The 23838-nt window shown below is 49.1% G+C and overlaps 1 protein-coding gene across 28 annotated transcripts in view; it reads right to left on the reverse strand.

Annotated features, from left to right (window-relative positions):
- The window catches only part of STYXL1 (serine/threonine/tyrosine interacting like 1), a 54147-nt gene that overhangs the window by 25566 nt on the left and 4743 nt on the right, over positions 1 to 23838 (reverse strand). For 7 of the 28 annotated variants that reach the window (XM_073012695.1, XM_008018389.3, XM_073012704.1 and 4 more), the window contains exons 2-5: positions 11918 to 11968; positions 11716 to 11822; positions 10042 to 10103; positions 3500 to 3641 (exon numbers count right to left, since the gene is read on the reverse strand). In XM_073012695.1, the coding sequence (XP_072868796.1) occupies positions 3500 to 3641; positions 10042 to 10103; positions 11716 to 11818 (307 nt within the window). In that variant the 5' untranslated portion in view covers positions 11819 to 11822; positions 11918 to 11968. Of the gene's footprint in view, positions 1 to 3499; positions 3642 to 10041; positions 10104 to 11715; positions 11823 to 11917; positions 11969 to 14218; positions 14289 to 23838 lie in introns of those variants that run through there. The other 21 variants (XM_037990483.2, XM_073012696.1, XM_008018387.3 and 18 more) reach the window with 12 other exon arrangements.

Below are 23838 nucleotides of genomic sequence, written 5' to 3' on the forward strand. Positions count from 1 at the left end.
GACCCACCTACCTTGGCCTCCCAAAGTGCTGGGATTGCAGGCGTGAGCCACCACACCTGGCCCTATTCCTTTTTATGGCTGAGTAATATTCCACTGTGTGGATAGACTACAATCTGTGTCACCCGTTTAGCTGCTGATAGACACTTGGGTTGTTCGTGCTTTTTGGCTATTATAAATAACGTTGCTATGAACATTAATGTAAAAGCTTTGGTGTGGATGTGTTTTCATTTCTTGGAGGTCTGTATCTTAATCTTCTGAAGGAACACCAAGCTGTTTCTCACAGTGGCTGTACCATTTTACTTTCTGGTTCAGTGTATGAGGCTTCCAACTTCTCCACGTTCTCACCAACACTTACTGTCTCTTTATGACCATCCCAGTGGGTGTGAACTCACTGTGGTTTTTTTGTGTTTTTGTTGTTTTTTTGAGATGGAGTCTCACTCTGTGGCCCAGGCTGGAGTGCAGTGGCGCGATCCCAGGTCACTGCAAGCTCCGCCTCCTGGGTTCACGCCATTCTCCTGCCTCAGCCTCCCGAGTAGCTGGGACCACAGGCGCCCGCCGCCACACCTGGCTAATTTGTTGTATTTTTAGTAGAGATGGGGTTTCACCGTTTTAACCAGGATGGTCTCGATCTCCTGACCTCGTGATCCACCCATCTCGGCCTCCCAAAGTGCTGGGATTATAGGAGTGAGCCACTGCACCCGGCGGACATCAATTTAATCTTAAACACCTTCATTGATCTGTAGAATCACAATTAGACTGTATGGAAATTAGATATACGTGACAGGAAGTTTGCATAATTAAGGCTAAGCCAAGACATCCTTAAGCCAAGATATCCTGAGGCCAGGTTCTGACCCAGAAAAATATTGTGTGGCAGACTTCAGAGAGCCAGATAAAAAGAGAAAGGAAAGAGCATGGACTCTAAGGTTTTTTTTGTTTTTGTTTTTGTTTTTGAGACAGGGTCTTACTCTGTCACCCAGGCTGGGATGCAGTGGTGCAGTCATAGCTCACTGCAGCCTTGACCACCTGGGCTCAAGCGATCCTCCTGTCTCAGCCTCCTGAGTAGCTGGGGCTACAGGCATGCACCACCATGCCTGGCTACATTTTTTTTTTTTTTGTATTTTTGGTAGAGATGGGGCCTTGCTATGTTGCCCAGGTTGGCCTTAAACTCCTGGCTTCAAGCGACCCTCCTGCTTCAGCCTCACAAAGTGCTGGGATTACGAGTGTGAGGCACCGTGCCTGGCCAACTCTGCTTCCATACTGAATTTTTGTTCAGGGAGACAAAGACAATTCCAGAAGGGGCTACGGAGGATAAAAGTGGCTGGGACCTGTCTGAGAGATGGCACTGAGAGGAGGAATCTGGAGTCTGCAGCCAGGCTGGGAGAATCTGCAGCTGTCAAGACAGGAGCCAAAGCACACCCCACAGGGCCTGACTCAGAAGTCAGAGTTCAGGCCAGGCATGGCGGCTCATGCCTGTAATCCCTGCACTTTGGGAGGCCAATGCAAGAGAATTGCTTGAAGCCAACAGTTTGAGACCAGCCTGGGCAACAGAACGAGACCCTGACTCAAAAAAAAAAAAAGAAAGAAAGAAAGAAGAGGGTATTGAGAGAAGCCTTGAGATGGTCTTGTACCCTCAAAGACTTTTCATTGACCTGAAAGATGCCATTTGAAACAGGAAAAGTTGCCCTGAGTACACAAGTTGTCTGTGTGGTTGTAGTTTCCTGTGAATGGGGGCCCCAGAGAAAAGTAAGGTCAGTTACAGAACGTGAAAGGGATTATCTGTGTTGAGCACCACCTCCTAGGGTTTCAAGGCCCAGCCTACAGTCCTAGGATTGCAGACCAGAGCCCAACAGGATGAGCTTAGGGAAGAAGGGACAATTTCCTGGCCAAGGACCTCCTGGGACAAAAGTCCAGACAGCTGGTTTTATGAAAGGTGGAAGCATAGCGCCACCCACTGGCAGTTGGTGTGAGTGCTCCCAGCTTCTGGAATTGCACCCACAGGTGCAGTTCTGATTCCTAGAAGCAGAGCTCCCAGTGCCAACCGCAAGGGGTGGTCAGCCCAAAACTACGGGCTCATGAAGAACAGAGCAGAGCCTTAGAGGTTCGATGGAGCACACTGGAACTGACCACGCTTTAATGTTTTGATTTGGGGCTGCCTGCTCTCTAGCTCCACTACCCAATTCCTGGGGGACAGGACAGAGCCAAAAGGCCTGGGTTTGAATCCTGGCCCCACCACTTATAGGTGTGGTGGTTTAAAAATATGTCCACACACTTTTAAAAGCTTAAGTCTCAGCCTAGGCAACACAACAAGACCCAGTCTCTACAAAAAGTAAATAAATGAGCTGGGTGCCTTATCTTGCCATATCACCCAGGCTGGTCTTGAACTCCTCAAGTGATCCTCCTGCCTCAGCCTCCCAAAGTGCTGGGACTACAGGTATGAGTCACTGAGCCTGGCGTGCTCATAGCTCTTGATGTCAGTTAACGTCCTTGTAAGTCGTTCTGCAGATCCAGGTAAAGCCCTTGGTTCCTGGTGCATAGCACACATGAAACTGTCCCCATAAACTTTGTGAAATTAATCAGGAAAGGAGGGAGGGAAACAAACGAAAATAAAGCAAGCTTGCAGCACATTCAGCATTCATCACTAAGTCACCTTGCTTGCTCTCCAACCTGCTTCCTCACAGCTGTTTGATGTGTATTGTCCCAGAATCACATAGACCCTGTTACAAAAATATAGTTCTTTTTTTTCCCCCACCAAGACGGAGTCTCGCTCTGTTGCCCAGGCTGGAGTGCAGTGGCATCATCTCGGCTCACTGCAAGCTTTGACTCCCAGGTTCATGCCACTCTCCTGCCTCAGCCTCCCGAGTAGCTGGGACTACAGGTGCCTGCCACCACGCCCAGCTAACTTTTTGTATTTTTAGTAGAGACGGGGTTTCAGTGTATTAGCCAGGATGGTCTCGATCTCCTGACCTCGTGATCTGACCTCGGCCTCCCAAAGTGCTGGGATTACAGGCTTGAGCCACCACACCCGGCCAAGGATATAGTTCCCCTTAACTGCTCTGTAGGTGACAACTTGAACGTCTTGGAACATTGTTTTCCCTTTGAGATATTCTTTCAGGTCCTGCATTCTGATGAAACTGCTGACATCAGCTGGTCTGAAGGGCCCCACAGGAGCTGACTCACCAAAGAATGCAGTTTCCACGTCCTGATGATTTCATCCCCCTTTCCTCGACCAATCAATGACCCCAACTTTCTAGTCCCTCACCCTCCCCAATCCCCTTAAAAAACCCATTCCACAACTCCTTGGGGAGATGTATTTGAGGGCCTCCTCTTATCTCCTTGCTTGGTATCCGGTGATCATTAAGCTCTTTCTCTGATGCAAACCCTGCTGTCTCAGTGTCATTGGCCTGTTCCCGTGCCACGGGCATACGAACCTGTTGGTCCTATAACAAATCTGTTCAATAGCCGTTAACGATTATTCTTGCTGCTGTTGCATAAAACCCACCTTTGCCAGCACTATCAGAGTCTGAATCATCATCGTCATCTTTTAAGAGTACCTCCAGGGTGCTGGTGTTGTTATCATACACCACGCAGTACTTCACACACTCCAGGTCCACAGACTCCGGGAGAAGATACTCGTTATTTTTCTTAAAAAAAAAAAAACACACACACACACACAAGACAGGCCTGTTGGTAGGCAGGTTCGGTTGAGCAGAGACTCCCCGCATAGCAGCACTAGGAGGAGCTAAGACTGCACTCTCTCCCCTAACTACACACACAGGCCCAGAAGCACTGAGACAGTGGGTGGAGAGTCTGTTAAATCCCAAGGATCCTCTGTGACTACCTTCCCTTCTGAGAAAAGTTGACCACAGCTGATTGGACTAGAGAGAAGTGCCTGACCAAAGAACCGCTAGTCTGACTGATCCACAGCCTATTAGGTACTCTGGTGTCAGAGAAACCACGGTCAACTGAATTAGTGACATCCTTTCTCATGGAGAGAGTGTTTGGCAGTGGAGATTGAATCCAAAAACATCAGACTGGATGCAGTGGTTTGTACCTGTAATCCCAGCACTTCAGGAGGCCAAGGCAGGAGGACTGCTTGAGGCCAGGAGTTTGACACCAGCCTGGACAACATAGCAAGACCCCTGTCTCTATGAAAAAAAAAATACAAAACTGCCAGGCATAGTGGCATGCGCCTGTAGTCCCAACTACTCAGGAGGCTGAAGTGGAAGGATCACTTGAGCCCACGAGGTGGAGGCTGCGGTGAGCTGTGATTGTGCCACTGCACTCTAGCCTGGGTGACAGAGCAAGACCTGGTCCCAAAACAACAAAACAAAAAACACCCCAAAAAAGTACAGTAAGTAGACAGTGTGTAGAAGCAGAAGTCATGAGTAAGCAGAAGGAATGAGATGGACCGGAAGCTCAAATGTGGCTGGCCATGGTGGCTCACGCCTACAATCCCAGCTACCCGGGAGGCTGAGGTGGGAGGATTGCTTGAGCCCTGGAGTTCAAAGCTACAGTGAGCTACGATTGCACCACTGCAACCCAGCCTGGGTAACAAAGTGAGACTATGTCCCAAAAAAAAAAAAAAAAAAACAAAAACTCATGGATTATAAGATGTGCTACCAATTTAATCAGGAGTGCGCACAAAAGAAGGACTTGTTGGCAGATAACACTCCAGGCAAGGCAAAGATGCAGCCGGTTTCCAAACCTAAAGCAGCTGGCTTTAGGACCCAGAGATCCTAAAGCCCAGACCGCCTTCAGGCTCTCCTCCTCTCTCCACTTTCCCCTCCGCACTGACTTCCCCTTCTCAGACAGCTTCCTCCAGAGGCTTGAGCCACGAACCCCAGCAATGCTCAGGCTCCCATCTTCCCAATTCCACCACCGTGCTGGACAGAGACAACCTTCTCTAATTCCAATTCTGACTGGCTCAGCTTTCATCCCAGACCCATGATCAATCACTGGGGCCAGGGTTCTGGATATTATTTTATTTTAGAGACAGGGTCTCACTCTGTTGCCCAGGCTGGACTGCAGTGGTGCAGTCATAGCTCACTGCAGCCTTGAATTTCTGGGCTCAAGTGATCTTCGCACTTCAGCCTCCTGAGTAGTTGTGACCACGGGCATGCACCACCACATCTGGCTAATTTATATATTTATATCTATATACATAGATATATTTGTAGAGACAAAAAAAGCCAGGTGTGGTGGGGTGCACGTGTAGTCCCAGCTAACTCGGGAGGCTGAGGTGAGAGGATCACTTCAGTCTGGGAGGTAGAGGCTGCAGTGAGCTATGATTGCATCACTGCACTCCAGCCTGGGTGACAGCGCAAGACTTGTCTAAAAACAAAAACAACAAGGCCGGGCGCGGTGACTCACACCTGTAATCCCAGCACTTTGGGAGGCCAAGGCGGGCAGATCACCTGAGGTAAGGAGTTCGAGATCAGCCTGGCCAACATGGTGAAACCCCATCTCTACTAAAAATACAAAAATTAGCTGGGCGTGGTGGCATGCACCTGTAGTACCAGCTACTCAAGAGGCTGAGACAGAAGAATGGCTTGAACCCAGGAGGCAGAGGTTGCAGTGAGCCGAGATCACACCACTTCACTCGAGCCTGGGCAACAGAGTGAAACTCTGTCTCAAAACAACAAGAATGACAACAACAAACACTCAAAAAGAAGGTAGTAAATAGATGCCTTCTGGGGTCCCACTATGTAGTCCAGGCTGGTCTCAAACTTGAGCTCAAGCAATCTCCCCACCTTGGCCTCCCAAAGTGCTGGGATTACAGACTAAAGCCACCATGCCTGGCCAGAATATTATTTTAGAGAGCACCACCAGAAACCCACGGTTTCAGCAGAAAGAGAAGTTCCCCTCAAAAAGGCAGAAAAACAGCAGATATTCACCACACCCACTTTCAGGGAAAAAGACACTACCATATTAAAAGTATGAATCAGGCCAGGCCTGGCGGCTCATGCCTATCATCCCAGCACTTTGGGAGGCTGAGGAGGGAGGACTGCTTGAGCCCAGGTGTTCAAGATCAGCCTGGGCAACATAGTGAGACTCCATCTCTACAAAAAATACAAGTTAACTGGGTATGGTGGTGCACGCTTATGGTCCCAGCTACTGGGAAGGGTGAGGTGGGAGGACTCCTCGTTCCTGGGAGGTCAAGGCTGCAGTGAGCCATGATGGTGCCATTGCACTCCAGCCTGGGCGACAGAGTGAGACCCTGCCTTAAAAATAATAATAATAATAATAAAAAATACAAATTGGCCAGGCACGGTGGCTCATGCCTGTAATCCCAGCACTTTGGGAGGCCGAGGCAGGCGGATCACGAGGTCAGGAGTTCAAGACCAGCCTGACCAATATGGTGAAACTCCGTCTCTAATAAAAATGCAAAAATTAGCCAGGTGTGGTGGTGCGTGCCTGTAGTCCCAGCTACTCGGGAAGCTGAGGCAGAAGAATTGCTTGAACCAGGGAAGCGGAGGTTGCAGTGAGCCGAGATCGTACCACTGCATTCCAGCCTGGGCGACAGAGTGAGACTCCATCTCAAAAAAAAAAAAAAAAAAAAAAAAAAAAAAAAAAAAAAAAATCAACGGTAGGACATATTCTGTTTTCAAAAAAGAGTTACATTATGGGATACATGTGCATCATAGAAGGAAACATGGCAGCACAGTGCTGCTAAGGTGTCAGGGAGAGTGGAAGCATACTAGGAATGAGGCTGAAAAGTGAGGTGGTCACATCCAAGAAGGCTGAGAACACAGGGCTGGGAGCCTTTCTGTCCTGCTGGGCTGGGAATGCCCTGAAGGCCTCAGTCTGCTAACTGGGACGCTAGGGAGGGAAGGCAAGAGCCAATATCACACCACTGCACTCCAGCCTGGGCAACAAGAGCGAGACTTCGTCTCAAAAAAAAAAAGAAAAAGAAAAAAAGAGAAAAGCTGTTAGCCTGAATTGGAGGAGCTGAGAGGCAGAGGCAGAGAGAATGTCTCTTTCCCAAAGCAGGAGGTGCGGCCAGAATCAAAGAAATGCACAGACTTCAGAGCTGAGTGGGAACGGAGGCCCATACATCATGAGGGGGCTCTGAATAGGTGCAGAAAAAGGCCTGCAATGGGGGTTAAAAGTGAGATTATGGGCTGGGCATGGTGGCTCATGCCTATAATCCCAGCACTTTAGGAGGCCGAGGCAAGTGGATCACTTGAGGTCAGGAGTTCGAGACCGGACTGGTCAACATGGTGAAACTCCATCTCTACTAAAAATACAAAAATCAGTCAGGCGTGGTGGTGGTGCCTATAACCCCAGCTACCAGGGAGGCTGAGGCAGGAGAATCCCTTGAACCTGGGAGATGGATGTTGCAGTGAGCTGAGACTGCACCAGTGCACTCCAGCCTGGGCAGACAGAGTGAGATTCTGTCTCAAAAATAAAAACAAAAAAAGACGAATAGACAATAATGATGGATTGGGACGGGGAAATACCCTGGAAGAACACACCCTGCCCCTACTCCCTGCCGAGTTATCGAGTTCTGTATAGAAAAAGCAGCAGAGATTGAGTGTGGAAGAGTACAGTGGGAATAGGGAGGAAAGGGAAATTTTAGAAGACAAAGTTTTATTATTTTTGAGACAAGGTCTTGCTCTGTCACCCAGGCTGGAATGCAGTGGTGCAATCGACCTCCTGGACTCAAGTGATCCTCGCACCTTGGCCTCCCAAGTAGCTGGTACTACAGATGAGCACCACCACATTGAGTTAATTTTTCAATTTTTTGTAGAGACAGGGGTCTTGCTATGTTACCCAGGCTGGTCTTGAACTCCTGGACTCAAGCAATCCTCCTGTCTCGGCCACCCAAAGTGCTAGGATTACAGGAGCAAGCCACCATGTCCAGCCCAAAATTTTAGACGTAAACTTACCAGGACTGCTAATTGAATGTGGATGTCATTGCAGCTGTAAGCTCCAGTGAAATATCCGGCAAGAAAGTACCCTGACAGATACGGAGATCAAGGACAGACCAGCAGTTATCTTCAGGCGGCAGGAGGAGAAAATGAAGGTGAACCAAAGAGAGAGAAAATAAACCAGGGGGCCAGGTACAGTGGCTCATGCCTGTAATCCCAGCACTTTGGGTGGCCAAGGTGGGCAGATCACGAGGTCAGGAGTTTGAGACCAGCCTGGCCAACATGGTGAAACCCCGTCTCTACAAAAGTAGAAAAAAAAAAAAAAATTAGCCGGGCATGGTGGCGCACGCCTGTAATCCCAGCTACAGGCTGGAGGCTGAGGCAGGAGAATCGCTTGAACCTGGGAAGCAGAGGTTGCAGTGAGCCGAGATCATGCCACCGCACTCCAGCCTGGGAGACGGGGAAAGACTCCATCTCAAAAAGAAGGAGAGGAGAAGGGAGGGGAGGAAGGAAAGAAGGAAAGAAGAAAAGAGAAGAGAAGAGAAGAGAAGAGAAGAGAAGAGAAAAGAAGAGAAAAGAAGAGAAAAGAAGAGAAAAGAAGAGAAACCAGGGAAGTCAAAGAGAACCTCCAAGTTCAGGGCAGAGAATGTGCAGGACTGCAGAGGGGAGAGACAGGTCCTGGGCGAAGGCTGCCAGGCTTCGCAATGATGAGGGAGAAGACACCCTGGAGGTGCGGGGAAAAGGTCTCACTGCAGTAGGGGACATGGTGACTGTGTGCAGGGCTCTGTCCATTTCTCAGGATGGGGAAGGGAAGATGGGATGGGAGGGGAATGGAAGAGGGGATGGGACGGAAAGGAAAAAAGGGAGATGCTTCCATTTTTGGATTACAGCCAATTATCTCTAGGGTTTATTGTCTGTTTGCTAAATAGAACGAAAGGTCTGTGACAGCCCGGGCAACAAAAGATCCTGTCTCAAAAAAAAGAAAAAAAATTATTGTGTTGGCACAAGTCTGCAGTCCCAGCTACTCGGGAGGCTGAGGTAGGAAGATCAATTGAACCCAGGAGTTTGAGCCATGATTGTGCCATGGCACCCTTGCCCAGGTGACAGAGCAAGACCCTGCCCCTAAAAATTTTAAAAATAAAGCTCCAAAAATAAAGATAAAAACAAAAAATATATAAAAACAAATAAAATAAAAACAGAAAAAATAACTAAAAACACAAAACAAAACAAAAAGTTCCAGGAGGGCAAAGACAATGAACTCAGGCTGTTTGTTGTTCTGTTGTATTCTGTTGTATCCGCAGGGTCTGGAACAATTCCTGGCACATTAAGGAATTAAATCAATATTTGGCCAGGCTTGGCGGATCACATGTGTAATCCCAGCACTTTGGGAGGTCAAGGCTGGAGGATGGCTTGAGTCCAGGAGTTCAAGAGCAGCCTGGGCAACCCAGTGCAACCCCATTTCTACAAAAAATACAAAAATTAGCCAGGCCTGGTGGCATTCCCCCTTGTAGCCTCAGCTACTCTGGAGGCTGAGTGGGATAGGATTGCTCGAGCCCAGGATATTTTTTTTTTTTTTTAAGACCAAGTCTCACTCTGTCACCCAGGCTAGAGTACAGTGGCATGATCTCAGCTCACTGCAACCTCCGCCTCCCAGGTTCAAGCGATTCTCATGCCTCAGCCTCCCGAGTAGCTGGGACTACAGGCGTGAGCCACCACCCCGGCTAATTTTTGTACTTTTAATAGAGATGGGGTTTCACCATGTTGGCCAGTCTGGTCTCGAACTCCTGACCTCAGGTGATCCACCCACCTCAGCCTCACAAAGTGCTGGGACTGTAGGCATGAGCCACTGTGCCCAGCCAAACCCAGCAGTTTAAGGTTGCAGTGAACTATGATTGTACCATTGCACTCCAGCCTGGATGACAGAGCGAGACCCTGTCTCGAAAAAAAAAAAACAATACTTGTCTAATGGAGTTGTTAACCATTCTTGGGGGATATGCGAGGACAGTTGAGAAAATGTGTAAGAGTGAGAGGTGTGGAAGACCACCACGGTGAATGCACTGAAAACAGTCCCGCCTCTGCTATCCCCTGGATTGAGAGTGAAACCTCCCCCTCTTCCCCACCCCACTGCAAGGTAGCCAGCCTGCCCCAGATTCCAACACTACCCATGTACCTTCTTCACTCGAAGGGCCGTGATCACATGGCTTTCATCATACTCCCATTTGGAACGTACATCTGGAAAGGAAAAGTATTTAAGAACTGAATTTGCAAAGGAACATACTACCAAACTACTCAGAGGACTTATGTCATCATCAACGTCTGTTTGTTTGGCAGTTAAGGGATAGTCATTGTCAGTTTAAAACTTGAGATGTGGGGCCAGGTGTGGTGGCTCGCACCTATAATCCCATCACTTTGGGAGGCCAAGGCGGGTGGATCACTTGAGGCCAGGAGCTCAAGACCAGCCTGGCCAACATGGTAAAATCCCATCTCCACTAAAAATACGAAAATTAGCCAGGTGTGGTGACAGCGTCTATAGTCCCAGCTACTCAGGAGGATGAAGGAGGAGAATCATTTAAATCTAGGAGGCGGAGGTTGCAGTGAGCCAAGTTCGCACCATTGCATTCCAGCCTGGGTGACAGAGCAATATTCTGTCTCATAAATAAGTAACTAAGGGAAGGGGAAGGAAGAAATCAAATTTGAAGTGAGCTCACGCTAAATCCCCATCCAAGCTGGAAAGTAGGGGCATGATCTCCGCTCACTGCAATCTCCGTCTCCTGGGTTCAAGCAATTTTCCTGCCTCAGCCTCCCCAGTAACTGGGACCACAGGTACGTGCCACCACGCCCGGCTAATTTTTGTATTTTTAGTAGAGACGGGGTTTCACCATGTTGGCCAGGCTGGTCTCGAACTCCTGACCTCAACTGATCCACCCACCTGGGTCTCCCAAAACGCTGGGATTACAGGCACAAGCCATCACACCTGGCCTCTTATCTAAAGCAGCAATCCCCAACCTTTTTGGCACTAAGGACTGGTTTCACCGAAGACAATTTTTCCACGGAACAGGGCAGTGGGCGGGCGGGTGGGGATGGTTTGGGGATAACTTGAGCGCATTACATTTTTTGTGCAATTTATTTCTATTATTATTACATTGTAATATATAAAGTAATTCTACCACCATGTAGGATCAGTGGGAGTCCTGAGCTTGTTTTCCTGCAACTAGACAGTCCCATCTGGGGGTGACAGGAGACAGTGACAGATCATCAGACGTTAGATTCTCATAAGGAGCGAGCAACTTAGATCCCTCGCATGTACAGTTCACAGTAGCGTTTGTGCTCCTATGAGAATCTAATGCTGCTGATGATCTGACAGCAGCAAGTGGAGCTCAGGTGGTAATGCGAGCCATGGGGAGTGGCTGTAAATAAGGATGAAGTTTGTTTTTTTTTCCTTTTTTGAGACAGGGTCTCACTCTGTCACCCAGGCTGGAACGCAGTGGCACAACCTTGGCTCACTCCAACCTCCGCCTCCTGGGTTCCGGCAATTCTCACACCTCAGCCTCCCGAGTAGTTTGGATTACAGGTGTGCACCACCACAACTAATTTTTTTTGTATTTTCAGTAGAGATGGGGTTTTGCCCTTTTGGCCCGGCTGGTCTTGAACTCCTGGCCTCAAGTGATTCGCCCACCTTGGCCTTCCAAAGTGCTGGGATTACAGGCGTGTGCCACCACACCTGGCCCAGGGACCCCTGTTCTAAAGGCATTCATACCCCCTCCCAGAAGTTTGTTACCTCATCAAAAATAATATTTGAAAGACACTGTGGTTCGACCTCCTTCACTTTTTTCCAAGTACTTACCAAATAAACAGAGATAGTTGGGTTCAGTTAATCTGGAGAGTTTTGTGGCCTGATTCAGGATGTTGTAAAGCTCTGTCGGTTCACACAAAAGCAAACCAGGCATCCTGCTGGGAAGAATCAGTAACACACAAGTGTAACACACCTCTATTTTAGATGAATGGCCACAAAGTGATATATTGAATTAAGCTCTTTCTTAACATACCTTCAAACAAAGATGACAGTAATCATGTAAGTGATCAGGAAGGCTTCAAAACTGTATAGTGAAATATAGTGTGCAGAGGAGAATAAAATCTTAAATACAACATACCTAGCCAGGTGTGGTGGCTCACGCCTATAATCCCAGCACTTTGGGAGGCCGAGGCAGGTGGATCACCTGAGGTCAGGAGTTTGAGACCAGCCTGACCAACATGGTGAAACCCCGTCTCTACTAAAAACACAAAAATTAGGCGGGTATGGTGGCAAGTGCCTGTAATCCCAGCTACTTAGGAGGCTGAGGCAGGAGAATCGCTTGAACGGGAGGCAGAGGTTACAGTGAGCCAAGATTGCACCACTGCACCCCAGCCTGGGTGACAGAGTAAGACTCCATCTCAAAAAAAAAAAAAAAAAAAAAAGTGTAGTAAAATGTGAGCAGAGAATAAAATCTTGAATACAAGATTATCTGAGCCATATACATATCACATGGGCTGTAAAACAGCTGCCAGTTCATTTGCTTATTTAGCAAATAATTACTGAGCATCTACTATGTCCCAGAGCACTGGAAATAACTGTGGCAAACAAAACCTGCCTTCATGCAGGTTACAGTCTACCATGGAATGCAGACTCTTACAGAAAAAACTGCAAGATGTTAGAGCACTATAAAAGATATTGGGGCCATGCATGGTGACTCATGTCTGCAATCTCAGCACTTGGGGAGGCCTAGGCAGGAGGATTGCTTGATCCCAGGAATTCAAGACCAGCCTGGACCACACAGCAAGGCCCTGTAATGCAAATTAGCTGGACGTGGTATAGTCCCAGCTATAGTCCCAGCTACTGAGGAGGCCAAGGTGGGGTAATTGCTCGAGGCCAGGAGTTCAAGACCAGCCTGGACAACATAGTGAGACCCTATCTCTTAAAAAAAAAAAAAAAAAAAACTAAAAACTAGCCAGGTGTGGTGGCACACACTTGTGGCCCCAGCAACTCAGGAGGCTGAGATGGGAGAATCACTTGAGCCTGGGAGGTGGGGCTGCAGTAAACCGTGATCACACCACCACAATCCCACCTGGGCAACAGAGTGAGCGCCTGTCTTGAAAGGAAAAAAAAAAAAGGAAGGATCAGCTGTGCATGGTGGCTCACTGGCTCACACCTGTAATCCCAGTACTTTGCAAGGCTGAGGCAGGCAGATCACCTGAGGTCAGGAGTTCAAGACCAGCCTGGCCAACATGGCAAAACTCTGTCTCTACTAAAAATACAAAAATTAGCTGGGTGTGGTGGTGCACACCTGTAGTCCCACCTACTTGGGAGGCTGAGGCAGGAGAATTGCTTGAACCCAGGAGGCGGAGGTTGCAGTGAGCCGAGACTGCATTACTACACTCCAGGCTGGGTGACAGAGCAACTTCGTCTCAAAAAAAAAAAAAAAGTAGGATCCACTGTGACAGGAGTACCTAACAGGAGGTTCTCACCTAGGTGGGGGAATAGGACAAGTGTTGTCTGAGGATGTGACTGCTAAGCTGAGACAGGAGGCTGGGCAAGAGGAGGAGGGAGAGAGGGTGAAACGGAGGATAATAACATTCTGCCGGGAGGAGGGGCAAGTGCAGTACCTAAGACAGTTCAAAGGAGCCTGGTATGGCTCCGCTAAAAGCTTGATAAGACACTGCAGAGGCCAACACAGGTGGCCTCTGTGTTAAGGATCCCGACAGTCATGGTTGGGTGGAGAATCGCTGATGTGTACAGAGCTAGGTTCGGGCTCCCATTGTCCTCTCTTGGGACACTGGCTCCTGGGCCCAGTTGTTTCTGGAAGGGTCAGGCCTGTGCAGCAGCTTCCTGCAGGAAAGCTTTTATTTATTTTTGAGACAGGGTCTTATGCTGTCATCCAGGCTGGAGTACAGTGGTGTGTTTACGGCTAACTGCAGCCTCAAACTCCAGGGCTCAAGCAATCCTCCGGCCTCAGCCTCCCTAGTAGCTGAGACTACAAGGGTATGCCATCATGCCTTTTGAATTTTGTGGAGATGGGCAACACTATGCCCAGTCCGGTCTCAAACTCCTGTCCACAAGTGATCCTCCCACCTCGGCCTCCCAAAGTGCTGGCATTACACGTGTGAGCCACCACACCTGGCCAGCTATCTTTTAGCAAGAGGGCTAGAAGGAGAGCAGAGTGGAACCTCTGTAGGCCAGTGGGGGGTGGTAAAGGGGAGAAGTTGAGTCCAGGGGTAATCTTGCATTAAACGGTAAGGCTCCACTTCAGAGTTACCAGACAATGCTCCTGGGAAATGCCAGCACCTCAACTTAAACCTCAGATCCTTCTCACCTCCTCGAAGGCTTCAGTTCTCAGCACCCCTCCACAGCATCAACAGTTTCAACCTCCATATGGGTCCCTCCTGTCGACATGCAAACATCGTCTTGTACCTATCTCTGTTCTTCTTTCCAGCAGAAGCGTGCAAAGAGAAACACCACCTCTCAAAAGTGTGGTGTTTCATTTACCGCATCCACTTCCTCTCCTCCAATTACGCTGACCCTGGAGTCAAACTCTTTTAGGTCTGAATGCTGGTTCTGCCATTTACTATCAGCTGTCTGGCACTAGGGAGTGGTTAGCCTCTCTGCGCCTCAGTCCCCACCTCTGTAAAACGGGGGTGAGAATAATATTGCCACTTCTATATAATGAGGGTGACAGTACCTGCCCTGGTGTGTGTGTATTCATGAAGTCACATTTGTCAGGCATTCTAAGCAGGGAGGAAATACTCAGAGAGTATTGGCCATTGGCGTAACCTACTCCTTGGAGCTGCTGCCTTTTTTTGAGACAAGGTCTTGCTCTGTTGCCCATGTTGGAGTGCAGTGGCACTATCATAGCTTGCTGCAGCCTCAACCTCCTGGGCTCAAGCGATTCTCCCACCTCAGACTCCTGAGTAACTGGAACTACAGGCACATGCCACCATGGCCGGCTACTTTTTTTTTTTAAGAGATGGGGTCTCACTATGTTGCCCAGGCTGGTTCCCCTGGAGCTTCCTACCCTACCAAACCACAAAGACTGCTCTGTATCAAAGTCATCAACAATGTCCATCTTGCCTAAGCCATTGGTCACTTCTCTCTGTGCTCGAATGCCCCACTTAGGCGCAGGTAACATGGTTGAGCACTGTTTCTTCTCCAGACACTCTCCTCTCCCAGGAAACTGCACCTTCCAAGCTTCCCTTCTTCCTCGCAGACTGTTCCTCTCCAGTTTTGCATGGAAGAATGCCCCCGGGCTTACTTTCCTTTTTTCTGCTTTATCTACATACTCACTCTAGGGCAGGGTTTCTCAACCTTGACACCACTGACATCGGGGCCAGATAACTATGTGCGGGGAGCTGGCCTGGGCACTGCAGGATGTTGAGTGGCATCCCTGGTCTCTACCTGGTGGATGCCAGAAGCAAACTGTCCCTCTTCCCATCACCAGTAACAGAAAATATCTCCAGACATCGCCAAGGGTCCCCTGGAAAAAGGGGGCAAGATCACCCCTGGCTGAGGATCAACACTCTGAGACCTAGAGTCACAGTGATTCATCCAGTTCCCTGAATACCACACACGCACCAATGATTCCCAAATTTTATCCCACCTCAACCCGTCTACTGAGCTCCAGACTCTACCAGGGTGCCTGGTGGACATCGCAAATACAGCATGACCGAAATACAACTTCAACGCACTCATGCCCACACCTCCAGTACCTGCTTGTCATTTAGCCTTCTCAGTCTCAATCAACAGCACCATGATCCACCCAGTTGCTTGGGCCCAATGACCTCATTCCTCTTTCCCTCACATCCAGTCTCTGAGCTCTGCCTCCTTCATGTATTCCAAGTCCATCCACTTCTCTCCATCTCCAGGGGTACCATCTTGGTCCAAGACACTATTATCTCTCCTGACGAGGCAGTACTGCCCAACTGGATTTCTAGCTTCCTCCTTTCTCCCTCCAGTTTCATCTTCACACAGTAGTCTGCGCAATCTTTAAAATCTGAGTAGGGTCATTGTCTTTACCTCACTATCACCTGAAGTTATCCTGCTCATTTGCTTATTTATTGTCCTCCTGGTTTCTCAGGAAGGGCCTTGCCTGTCTTGTCCACTGCGAGGTCCTCACCCAGTACCCCAGATTTACGTGCTGCAAAGTAATAGTCAATGAACACATGTGGAAATACATGACTGTCAGTTACCATTATGCCCTGTCCCAATGCCACCATCTTGACCTGCCGTCATACTTTTTCCACGTGTGGATTCCTCTTACAGACCTCCTCACTCCCACCCCAAAGTCAGGTTCCACATCCTCTGTCTCTGAAAGCCAGGCCATTTTGGTAGTCGTGAGTACAGAGGAGAGAGGTGGGCTTTGTGTCTAGTCCTAAAAACCTCATTAAGCAAAACGAAAAGCTGGTTCCTAACCCATCTGGTCTATGGCTTATAGCCCATCCTCAGCTCCTACCTACTTTCTCCCATTGCTAACTCCATCTCCCTACTCACTAGCCAAAGAATCGTCTCTGGTCCTATAGATAAAAACCCAGCCCCAAGGATCTCCTTCTGCAGATCCTTCTCCTTCTCAAAGGACTCCACCTGGTCAAGCAGGAACAGCCCCTCACCCACTGGTAAAGTACTGGAAGGATGAGAGCAGTCCCTGAACCTAACAGCATGATTCCAAGAGAAGATGCATCCCTGTGAACTGAAATTAGGGCACCTCTAGCCTTGGGTAAGTTGAGGACCGAGCATGGGTAACCATCCCATTTGGTGCTACTCTGAAGCCTGCAGTTTATTTACTTATTTTTTTGAGACAGAGTCTTGCTGTGCCCCCAGGATAGAGTGCACTGGGACGATCTTGGCTCACTGTAACCTCCACCTCCTAGGTTCAAGCGATTCTCTCACCTCAGCCTTCCGAGTAGCTGGGATTACAGGTGCCCGACACCACGCCCAGCTAATTTTTGTATGTTTAGTGGTGACAGGGTTTCACCATGTTGGCCAGGCTGGCCTCAAACTCCTGACCTCAAGTGATCCGCCTGCCTCAGCCTCCCAAAATGCTGGGATTACAGGCATGAACCACCACGCCTGGCCCCTGAAGAGTTTAGATGTCCTTAGCTCCACACCATTTGAGCCCTCAAGGATATTCTGATGTATCATGCATTTACACAAAACTATTAAAGTAATATAGACGAGTTTTTGCCAAAAGTATTTTCCTTTGCAAATCCATTAAGCCACTTTAATTCCTTAATTGTTAGCCAGTTTCAATTTTTTTTACTTCCAATTTTGATTAAATTTATTTCTCCCAAGATCAAGTCTTTTCCATGTGATTTTTTTTTTTTTAGCCACCAGCCTGTATTAATTACTTATACCAAGTCTCATTTTCCTGGTGACCTGTTCAAAACAGTAGAGTTAAAATGGCAAGTTTAGAACATTCTCCTTTACACAGGACTCTTTCAACACAGTACAGCTCTTCTCAAGAGACCCTTGGTGGGGTGTAGTAGCTCACACCAGTAATCCCTGCATTTTGGGTGTCCAAGGCAGAAGGAACTCCCAACCTCAGGTGATCTGTCCGCCTCGGCCTCCCAAAGTGCTGGGATTACAGGCGTGAGCCACCATGCCCAGTCCAAAGACACTTACTCTCAAAAAAGCAGGGTGCTAGCACAGGCCTTGTCCCTGCACACAGTACACCCACCAGGGGGAAGGTCTGTCACCTTCCATATGACCTAGTCTGGCCTTCAAACCAGGGGTTCATGTGTGGCTCTCTCCCTGAGTCAGCCCAGCATGGTCCAGAAGCAGCTGGGCTGGCAAGCTCCCCTCCAGCAACAGCATGTGTCTATATTTGGGGAAAACAGCCAACCAGGAAAGGATGTTTCATTACAGGTTGCCAGAGCCTGTGACTAAGCGGGGACCCAGCCAGCTCCAGCTCATGTCCCTGCCTCCCTGTGTCTACCCAACACCCAGGGGACTTCCATCCTGACAAACGGTGGAGGTTTCAGAGGCTGGGCCTGACCACAGGCTTCTCGTAGGAGTTCCAGGACACCGCGGGCTTGGCCCAGTGCTCACCTGCCAAGCCACCCCAATCCCCCAGACAGTCCAGGTAGACACAACTGATGGGCACTTGCTTCTGGTGGAGAAGAGACAACAGTTGATGATCCTGGAGAAGCCAGACCATGAGCTTCACTTGAGGATCCTGGCTCAGGCTGACCAGCACAGGTAAAGGTCAGGGTCCACAGCCAATCCCCACCGCTGTTCTGGTTCTCGGTGGGAAGCTCAGGCTGTGCCAGGATGACCAGGGCCCAAACACAGCGACAGGCATCAATGCCCTCACCTGTCAGCTGAGAGAATCACACATACTGGGAAAGCTGGAGGATCATTCAAGAGCTAAATGATATAAATTGCCTAGCAGTGGGCCTGACACATGGCGGGAGCTTAGGAAATAAAATTCCTTTACTCCTACCTCTCAAGTTTCTTTCCCTGAAACAGGGGCTCACTCTGTTGCCCAGGCTGGCGTGCAGTGGCACAATCATGGCTCACCGCAGCCTCAAGCTCCTGGGCTCAAGCAATCCTCCCACCTCAGCCTCCTGAGTAGCTGAGGCTACAGGTGCATGCCACCACACCTAAGTTTTTATTTTTTGTAGAGACAGGGTCTCGCTTCTGGAAGAGAACAATGGGGAAGAACAGAGAGGTCTGAAGGAATGTGGGGGTGTTTGGTTCTGTGGGATGACATGAGCCTCTCCTCTGTCATCCCAGAAAAACCTTCCTACTCCTTATGTGACTTCAAGGCTGTCAGGACCAGCTTTATGTCTGGGAACTGAATGACACTCTTGAGGATGGCCTCAAGGAGAGCTAGCTAACTCTGTCATATTTGGATTAAGTTCTGTTTTGCTGTTTTCTCTTAGAGATAGGGTCTCACTCTGTTGCCCAGGCTGGAGTGCAGTGGCGTGATCATCACTCACTGCAGCCTCCGACTCCTGGGCTCAAGTGAGCCTCCCACCTCAGCCTTCCGAGTAGCTGGACTACAAGTGTGCGCCATCATGCCCACCTTTTTTTTTTTCAGACGGAATCTTGCCCTGTTGCCTAGGCTATAGTGCAGTGGTACGATCTCGGCTCACCACAACCTCCACCTCCCTGGTTCAAGTGATTCTCCTAGTAGCTGGGATTACAGGTGCCCGCCACCACTCCCGGCTAACTTTATTTTTAGTAGAGACAGGGTTTCACCACGTTGGCCAGGCTGGTCTTGAACTCCTGACCTCATGATTCGCCTGCCTCGGCATCCCAAAGTGCTGGGATTACTGGTGTGAACCACTGCGCCTGGCCAACTAATTTTTTTTTTAGTTTCTGTAGAGACAGGGTCTATGTTTTCCAGGCTGGTCTTGGACTCCTGGGCTCAAGTGATCTTCCTGCCTCAGCCTCCCAAAGTGCTGGGATTACAGGGGTGAGCCACCACGCCCAGCTGAGGGTCAGGATCTTAAGGGATTTGGTACGGTCTTTCCTCAAACCCAGCTTGACACATTCTTTGTGGCCTGAACCTTGACAAAGCTGGATAACACAGTCCCAGGCCACAACACCCCCAGGCTGCAGAAGTGGGCCTGAAATCTGTCTCTTAGCTCAGAGGGACACCAGGTCCCACTGGCACAGAAGAAAGAAAGAGGGAGGAGGAGGAGGCCAGGGCCATCATAACCTCCTAACTTTGCCTTGATCATCGCTAGTATCTACTATCACCTTTTTTCTTTTTGTGACAGTGTCTCTGTTGCTGAAGCTGGGGTGCAGTGGCGCGATCTCAGCTCACTGCAACCTTCGCCTCCCACGTTCAAGCAATTCTCTTGCCCCAGCCTCCCCAGTAGCAGGGACTACAGGCGTACACCACCATGACAGGCTAATTTTTGTATTTTTATAGAGACAGGGTTTCCCCATGTAGGCCAGGCTGGTCTCAAACTCCTGACCTCAGGAGATCTACCTGCTTCGGCTTCCCAAAGTGTTGGGATTACAAGCCTTAGCCATAGCACCTGGCCTCCATCACTAGTATCTCTATATTTTAGGGGAAGCAGGTATGGATCAGAGGCCTAGATCCAGCTGCCCACATCCCTGCTCCTTATCTTAGATCCTGCTATCAATTACATGTCCCTAAACCTAAGCCCACTCGACCCCTGAGAGGCACCCTAGTGATCCTGTGAGGGTAACAGGTCTACTCGCAGGGCAACTAGGCTCTTGGCGATAGGGGGAGGGGCGGGGTCTGGGAACTATAGTACACTGTCTCAAAGATAGTGACCACCACCTCTGGCTCACTTCCTCTGACTCTGCCTCTGGGGCCTGCTTTTCCTCTGCTCCCTGATTGGGCTCAGGCCTCACCTTCCACTTCTCTGACTTGAGTTCACGGCCCTGACCAGGCTCTGACCCAGCTTTGCTCCCCTGTCTCAGGCCTCAGGCTGCTCTGCCTGACAGAAGGGTTCACTGCAGACTCAGATCTGCCACAATCAGCGACTCTCAGCTCTTGGGAGCCCCCTGGTGGCTCTGCTGTGGCCAGTCCAACACCTCCTGGTTGTTCTGCTGGGATCTTTCCTGGAAAGCCAAATCCTTTGACTTCCAGCTGGCAGGAGGCCCAAGTAAAAGTTAAAGCTATTTATCTAAGGCCAGGCACAGTGGCTCACGCCTGTCATTCCAGCACTTTGGGAGGCTGAGGCGGGAGGATCACGAAGTCAGGAGTTCAAGACCAGCCTGACCAACATGGTAAAACCTGATCTCTACTAAAAATACAAAATTGGCCAGGCGTGATGGTGCATGCTTGTAATCCCAGCTACTCAGGAGGCTGAGGCAGGAGAATCGCTTGAACCCGGGAGATGGAGGTTACAGTGAGCTGAGATCACACCACTGCACTCCAGCCTGGGCAATACAGTGAGACTCCGTCCCCCCTCCCCCCCCCAAAAGAAAAGAAAAGAAAAAAAAAAAGCTATTTATCTAAATATGGTTCTGTTTTAAAAATACATGTCCCCAACTTCCAATATCCTAGAGCAGCTACAGAAAAATAAGTAAAACTCCCAGGCAAGGCAGAATGATAACCACCTTTCTAACCCCTTGTTTTAGCTCCAGGGATCCAAAAGGAGAGGTTTAAAATACTTCACTTGGCTAGGCATGGTGGCTCACACTTGTAATCCCAGCACTTTGGGAGGCTGAGCTGGGAGAATCACTTGAGGCCAGGAGTTCAAAACCAGTCTGAGCAATATAGTAAGACCCCCTCCTCTCCAAAAAAAAAAAAAAATTAAAATAGTAAAATACTTCACTTGATCTGACTTTAGGGTTGAAGAGAAGTTAGGTTAGTATATAATGTGTGCACCTAATACCAAAAATCTGATAGCACATGACTGTGATCTAAGCCCACTGTAAGTTACAAAATGATGAGTACATGTGGGTGTGTAGGGGTGGGGTGAGGAGGGTATGCTATGCTTTGAATATGGTTTGTCCCCACCAAAACTCATGCTGAGGCTTGCTCCCCAATGTGGTAGTATTAGGTGGTGCCTGTAAGAGGTGATTTGGCTATGAAGATGGATGAAGGTCTTCTCCAGGGAATGGACTAGTTCTTGAGAACAGGTTGTTATAAAGCGAGGTTGCCTCTTGCATTTTCCCTTTTCTACACCTAATTTCCCGTCTCCACCACCATGTTATGATGCAGATGCAGCCCTCACCAGAAGCCAACTAGATGCAGCTACCCAATCTGGAACTTCCCAGCCTCCAGAACTGTAAGCTAAATAAACTTCTTTTTTACATAAATTACCCAGTCTCAAGTACTCTGTGATAGCAACAGAAAAGAGACTAAAACGGGCTGTCAACGTATTTGTATATTTTCCTATCCAATGACAAATAGACATAGCAACTTTACGATCATAGAAATCAGGAAATAGCTCTCTTCACGGATGAACGGAAAGCAGCATGAGAGAACTTTCTGGAATGATGGCAATGTTTTAGTTTGTTTTGGGTGGTCGTTACAAGGGTAGAATTTGTCAAAACGAAACTGAACACTTAAGACTTGTATATTTTACTGTATGAAAACTGTAAATCAATAAAAAAATAGTAATTCCCAGCCGGGCATGGTGGCTCACGCCTGTAATCCCAGCACTTTGGGAGGCTGAGGCGGGCAGATCATGAGGTCAGGAGATCCAGACCATCCTGGCTAACACGGTGAAACCCCATCTCTACTAAAATACAAAAAATTAGCTGGGCGTGGTGGTACGCGCCTGTAGTCCCAGCTACTCGGAGGCTGAGGCAGGAGAATGGCGTGAACCCGGAAGGTGGAGCTTGCAGTGAGCCAAGATCACGCCACTGCACTCCAGCCTGGGCGACAAAGCGAGATTGTCTCCAAAAAAAAATAGTAATTCCCTTGTGATCGATGTGTTTCAGTGTTCCAGGATGTGAATATGCAGGTGCATGTGTGTGCATGTACACATGTGTGCAAGTATGTAGATGTCTGTGACCTTCGTATGGGGTCTGGGCTATGGAAAACTATGTGAACTTGAGAACACAGCAAGTACACACTACAGAACTTCACCTTGGTCCTCACAGCCACTAGCTAATCCCATTCTTGTTTTTCCACATTTGACCAGCGTTTTCTCAGTGATCACAACTGTTATGCAAACCAAATTCTCTTTGGGAACAACTTCTCGAATTTTCTAGTCTTGCCTGGGAAGGTTAAGGCCACTGGCTGTGAGTCATCCTCCTCCACCAACTGCTCCCTGGGTGCCCTTACATGCTTTTTTTTTGAAACGGAATCTCACTGTCACCCAGGCTGGAATGCAGTGGCGCGATCTCAGCTCACTGCAACCTCTCCCTCCAGGTTTCCATCGATTTTCCTGCCTCAGCCTCCCAAGTAGCCAGGACTACAGGCACGCGCCACCACTCCCGGCTAATTTTTTGTATCTTTAGTAGAGACGGGGTTTCACCATGTTGGCCAGGCTGGTCTCAAACTCCTGACCTCAGGTGATCCACCCACCTTGGCCTCCCAAAGTGCTGGGATTACAGGCGTGAGCCACCGCACCTGGCCCTTATGTGCTTTTCCCCACAGTCCAAGGGATAAGCATCCTCCGATCTCATCCAATTTCACCTACTCTCATTCTCCTTTCAGCCTCTCAAAGCTCTTCCTATTAGCATCTTTCTCTCTGATTCCAAACATTCACAAGTCTCTGCTTTCTTGGAACAATTCATGAAACCAGAAGCTACTAGGTAGCCTGACCTGTGCCCTCTGAAGCTTGTGCAGGCACAGAGGCTGGTGCTGGGCCTCGGGCTGGAAATCCGAGGCTGGCGTGAGGCTGGCGAACTATTGGCAAAGCAAGAAGCACCTGCATTTGAAATGGCCTGCACCCTCAGAATCTGTTGGGGCAAAGGATGCCTAAGTGTTTCCTGTAGACCAGATGTGGACCAGGCAGGGGAGAAGGCCAACTAGAAGCTATTTTACTCATTTTTATTTTACTTTTTTGAGATGGAGTCTCGCTTTCTGTCCCCCAGGCTGAAGTGCAGTCTTGGCTCACTGCAACCTCCGTCTCGGTTCAAGCCATTCTGTCCCAGCTTCTCGAGTAACTGGGATTACAGGCACCCACCACCACGCCTAATTATTTGTATTTTTAGTAGAGACGGGGTTTCATCATGTTGGGCAGGCTGGTCTCGAACTCCTGACCTCAGGTGATCTGCCTGCCTCAGTCTCCCAAAGTGCTGGGATTACAGGCGTGAGTCACCGCGCCGAAAAGCCATTTTAAAGGAACTTTGCCCAAGAGGGCCACCTTGAGGGACAATAGCCCAATGGCATGTGGTGGAGGATTCCAGAAGCCAGGGGCTAAGGGAGGAATTGAAAGCAAGACTGAGACGGCCACCTGGATCACGGGAAACGGAGGTAAGAAAGACCCCCAGAAGCACTGCATGGGAGAGTCAGTTACAAATTCCCATCAAGCTGAGACAGTAACAAGGCCAGATGTC

The sequence above is a fragment of the Chlorocebus sabaeus genome, chromosome 28, assembly GCF_047675955.1.
Source record: "Chlorocebus sabaeus isolate Y175 chromosome 28, mChlSab1.0.hap1, whole genome shotgun sequence".
Classification (NCBI taxonomy): Eukaryota; Metazoa; Chordata; class Mammalia; order Primates; family Cercopithecidae; genus Chlorocebus; species Chlorocebus sabaeus.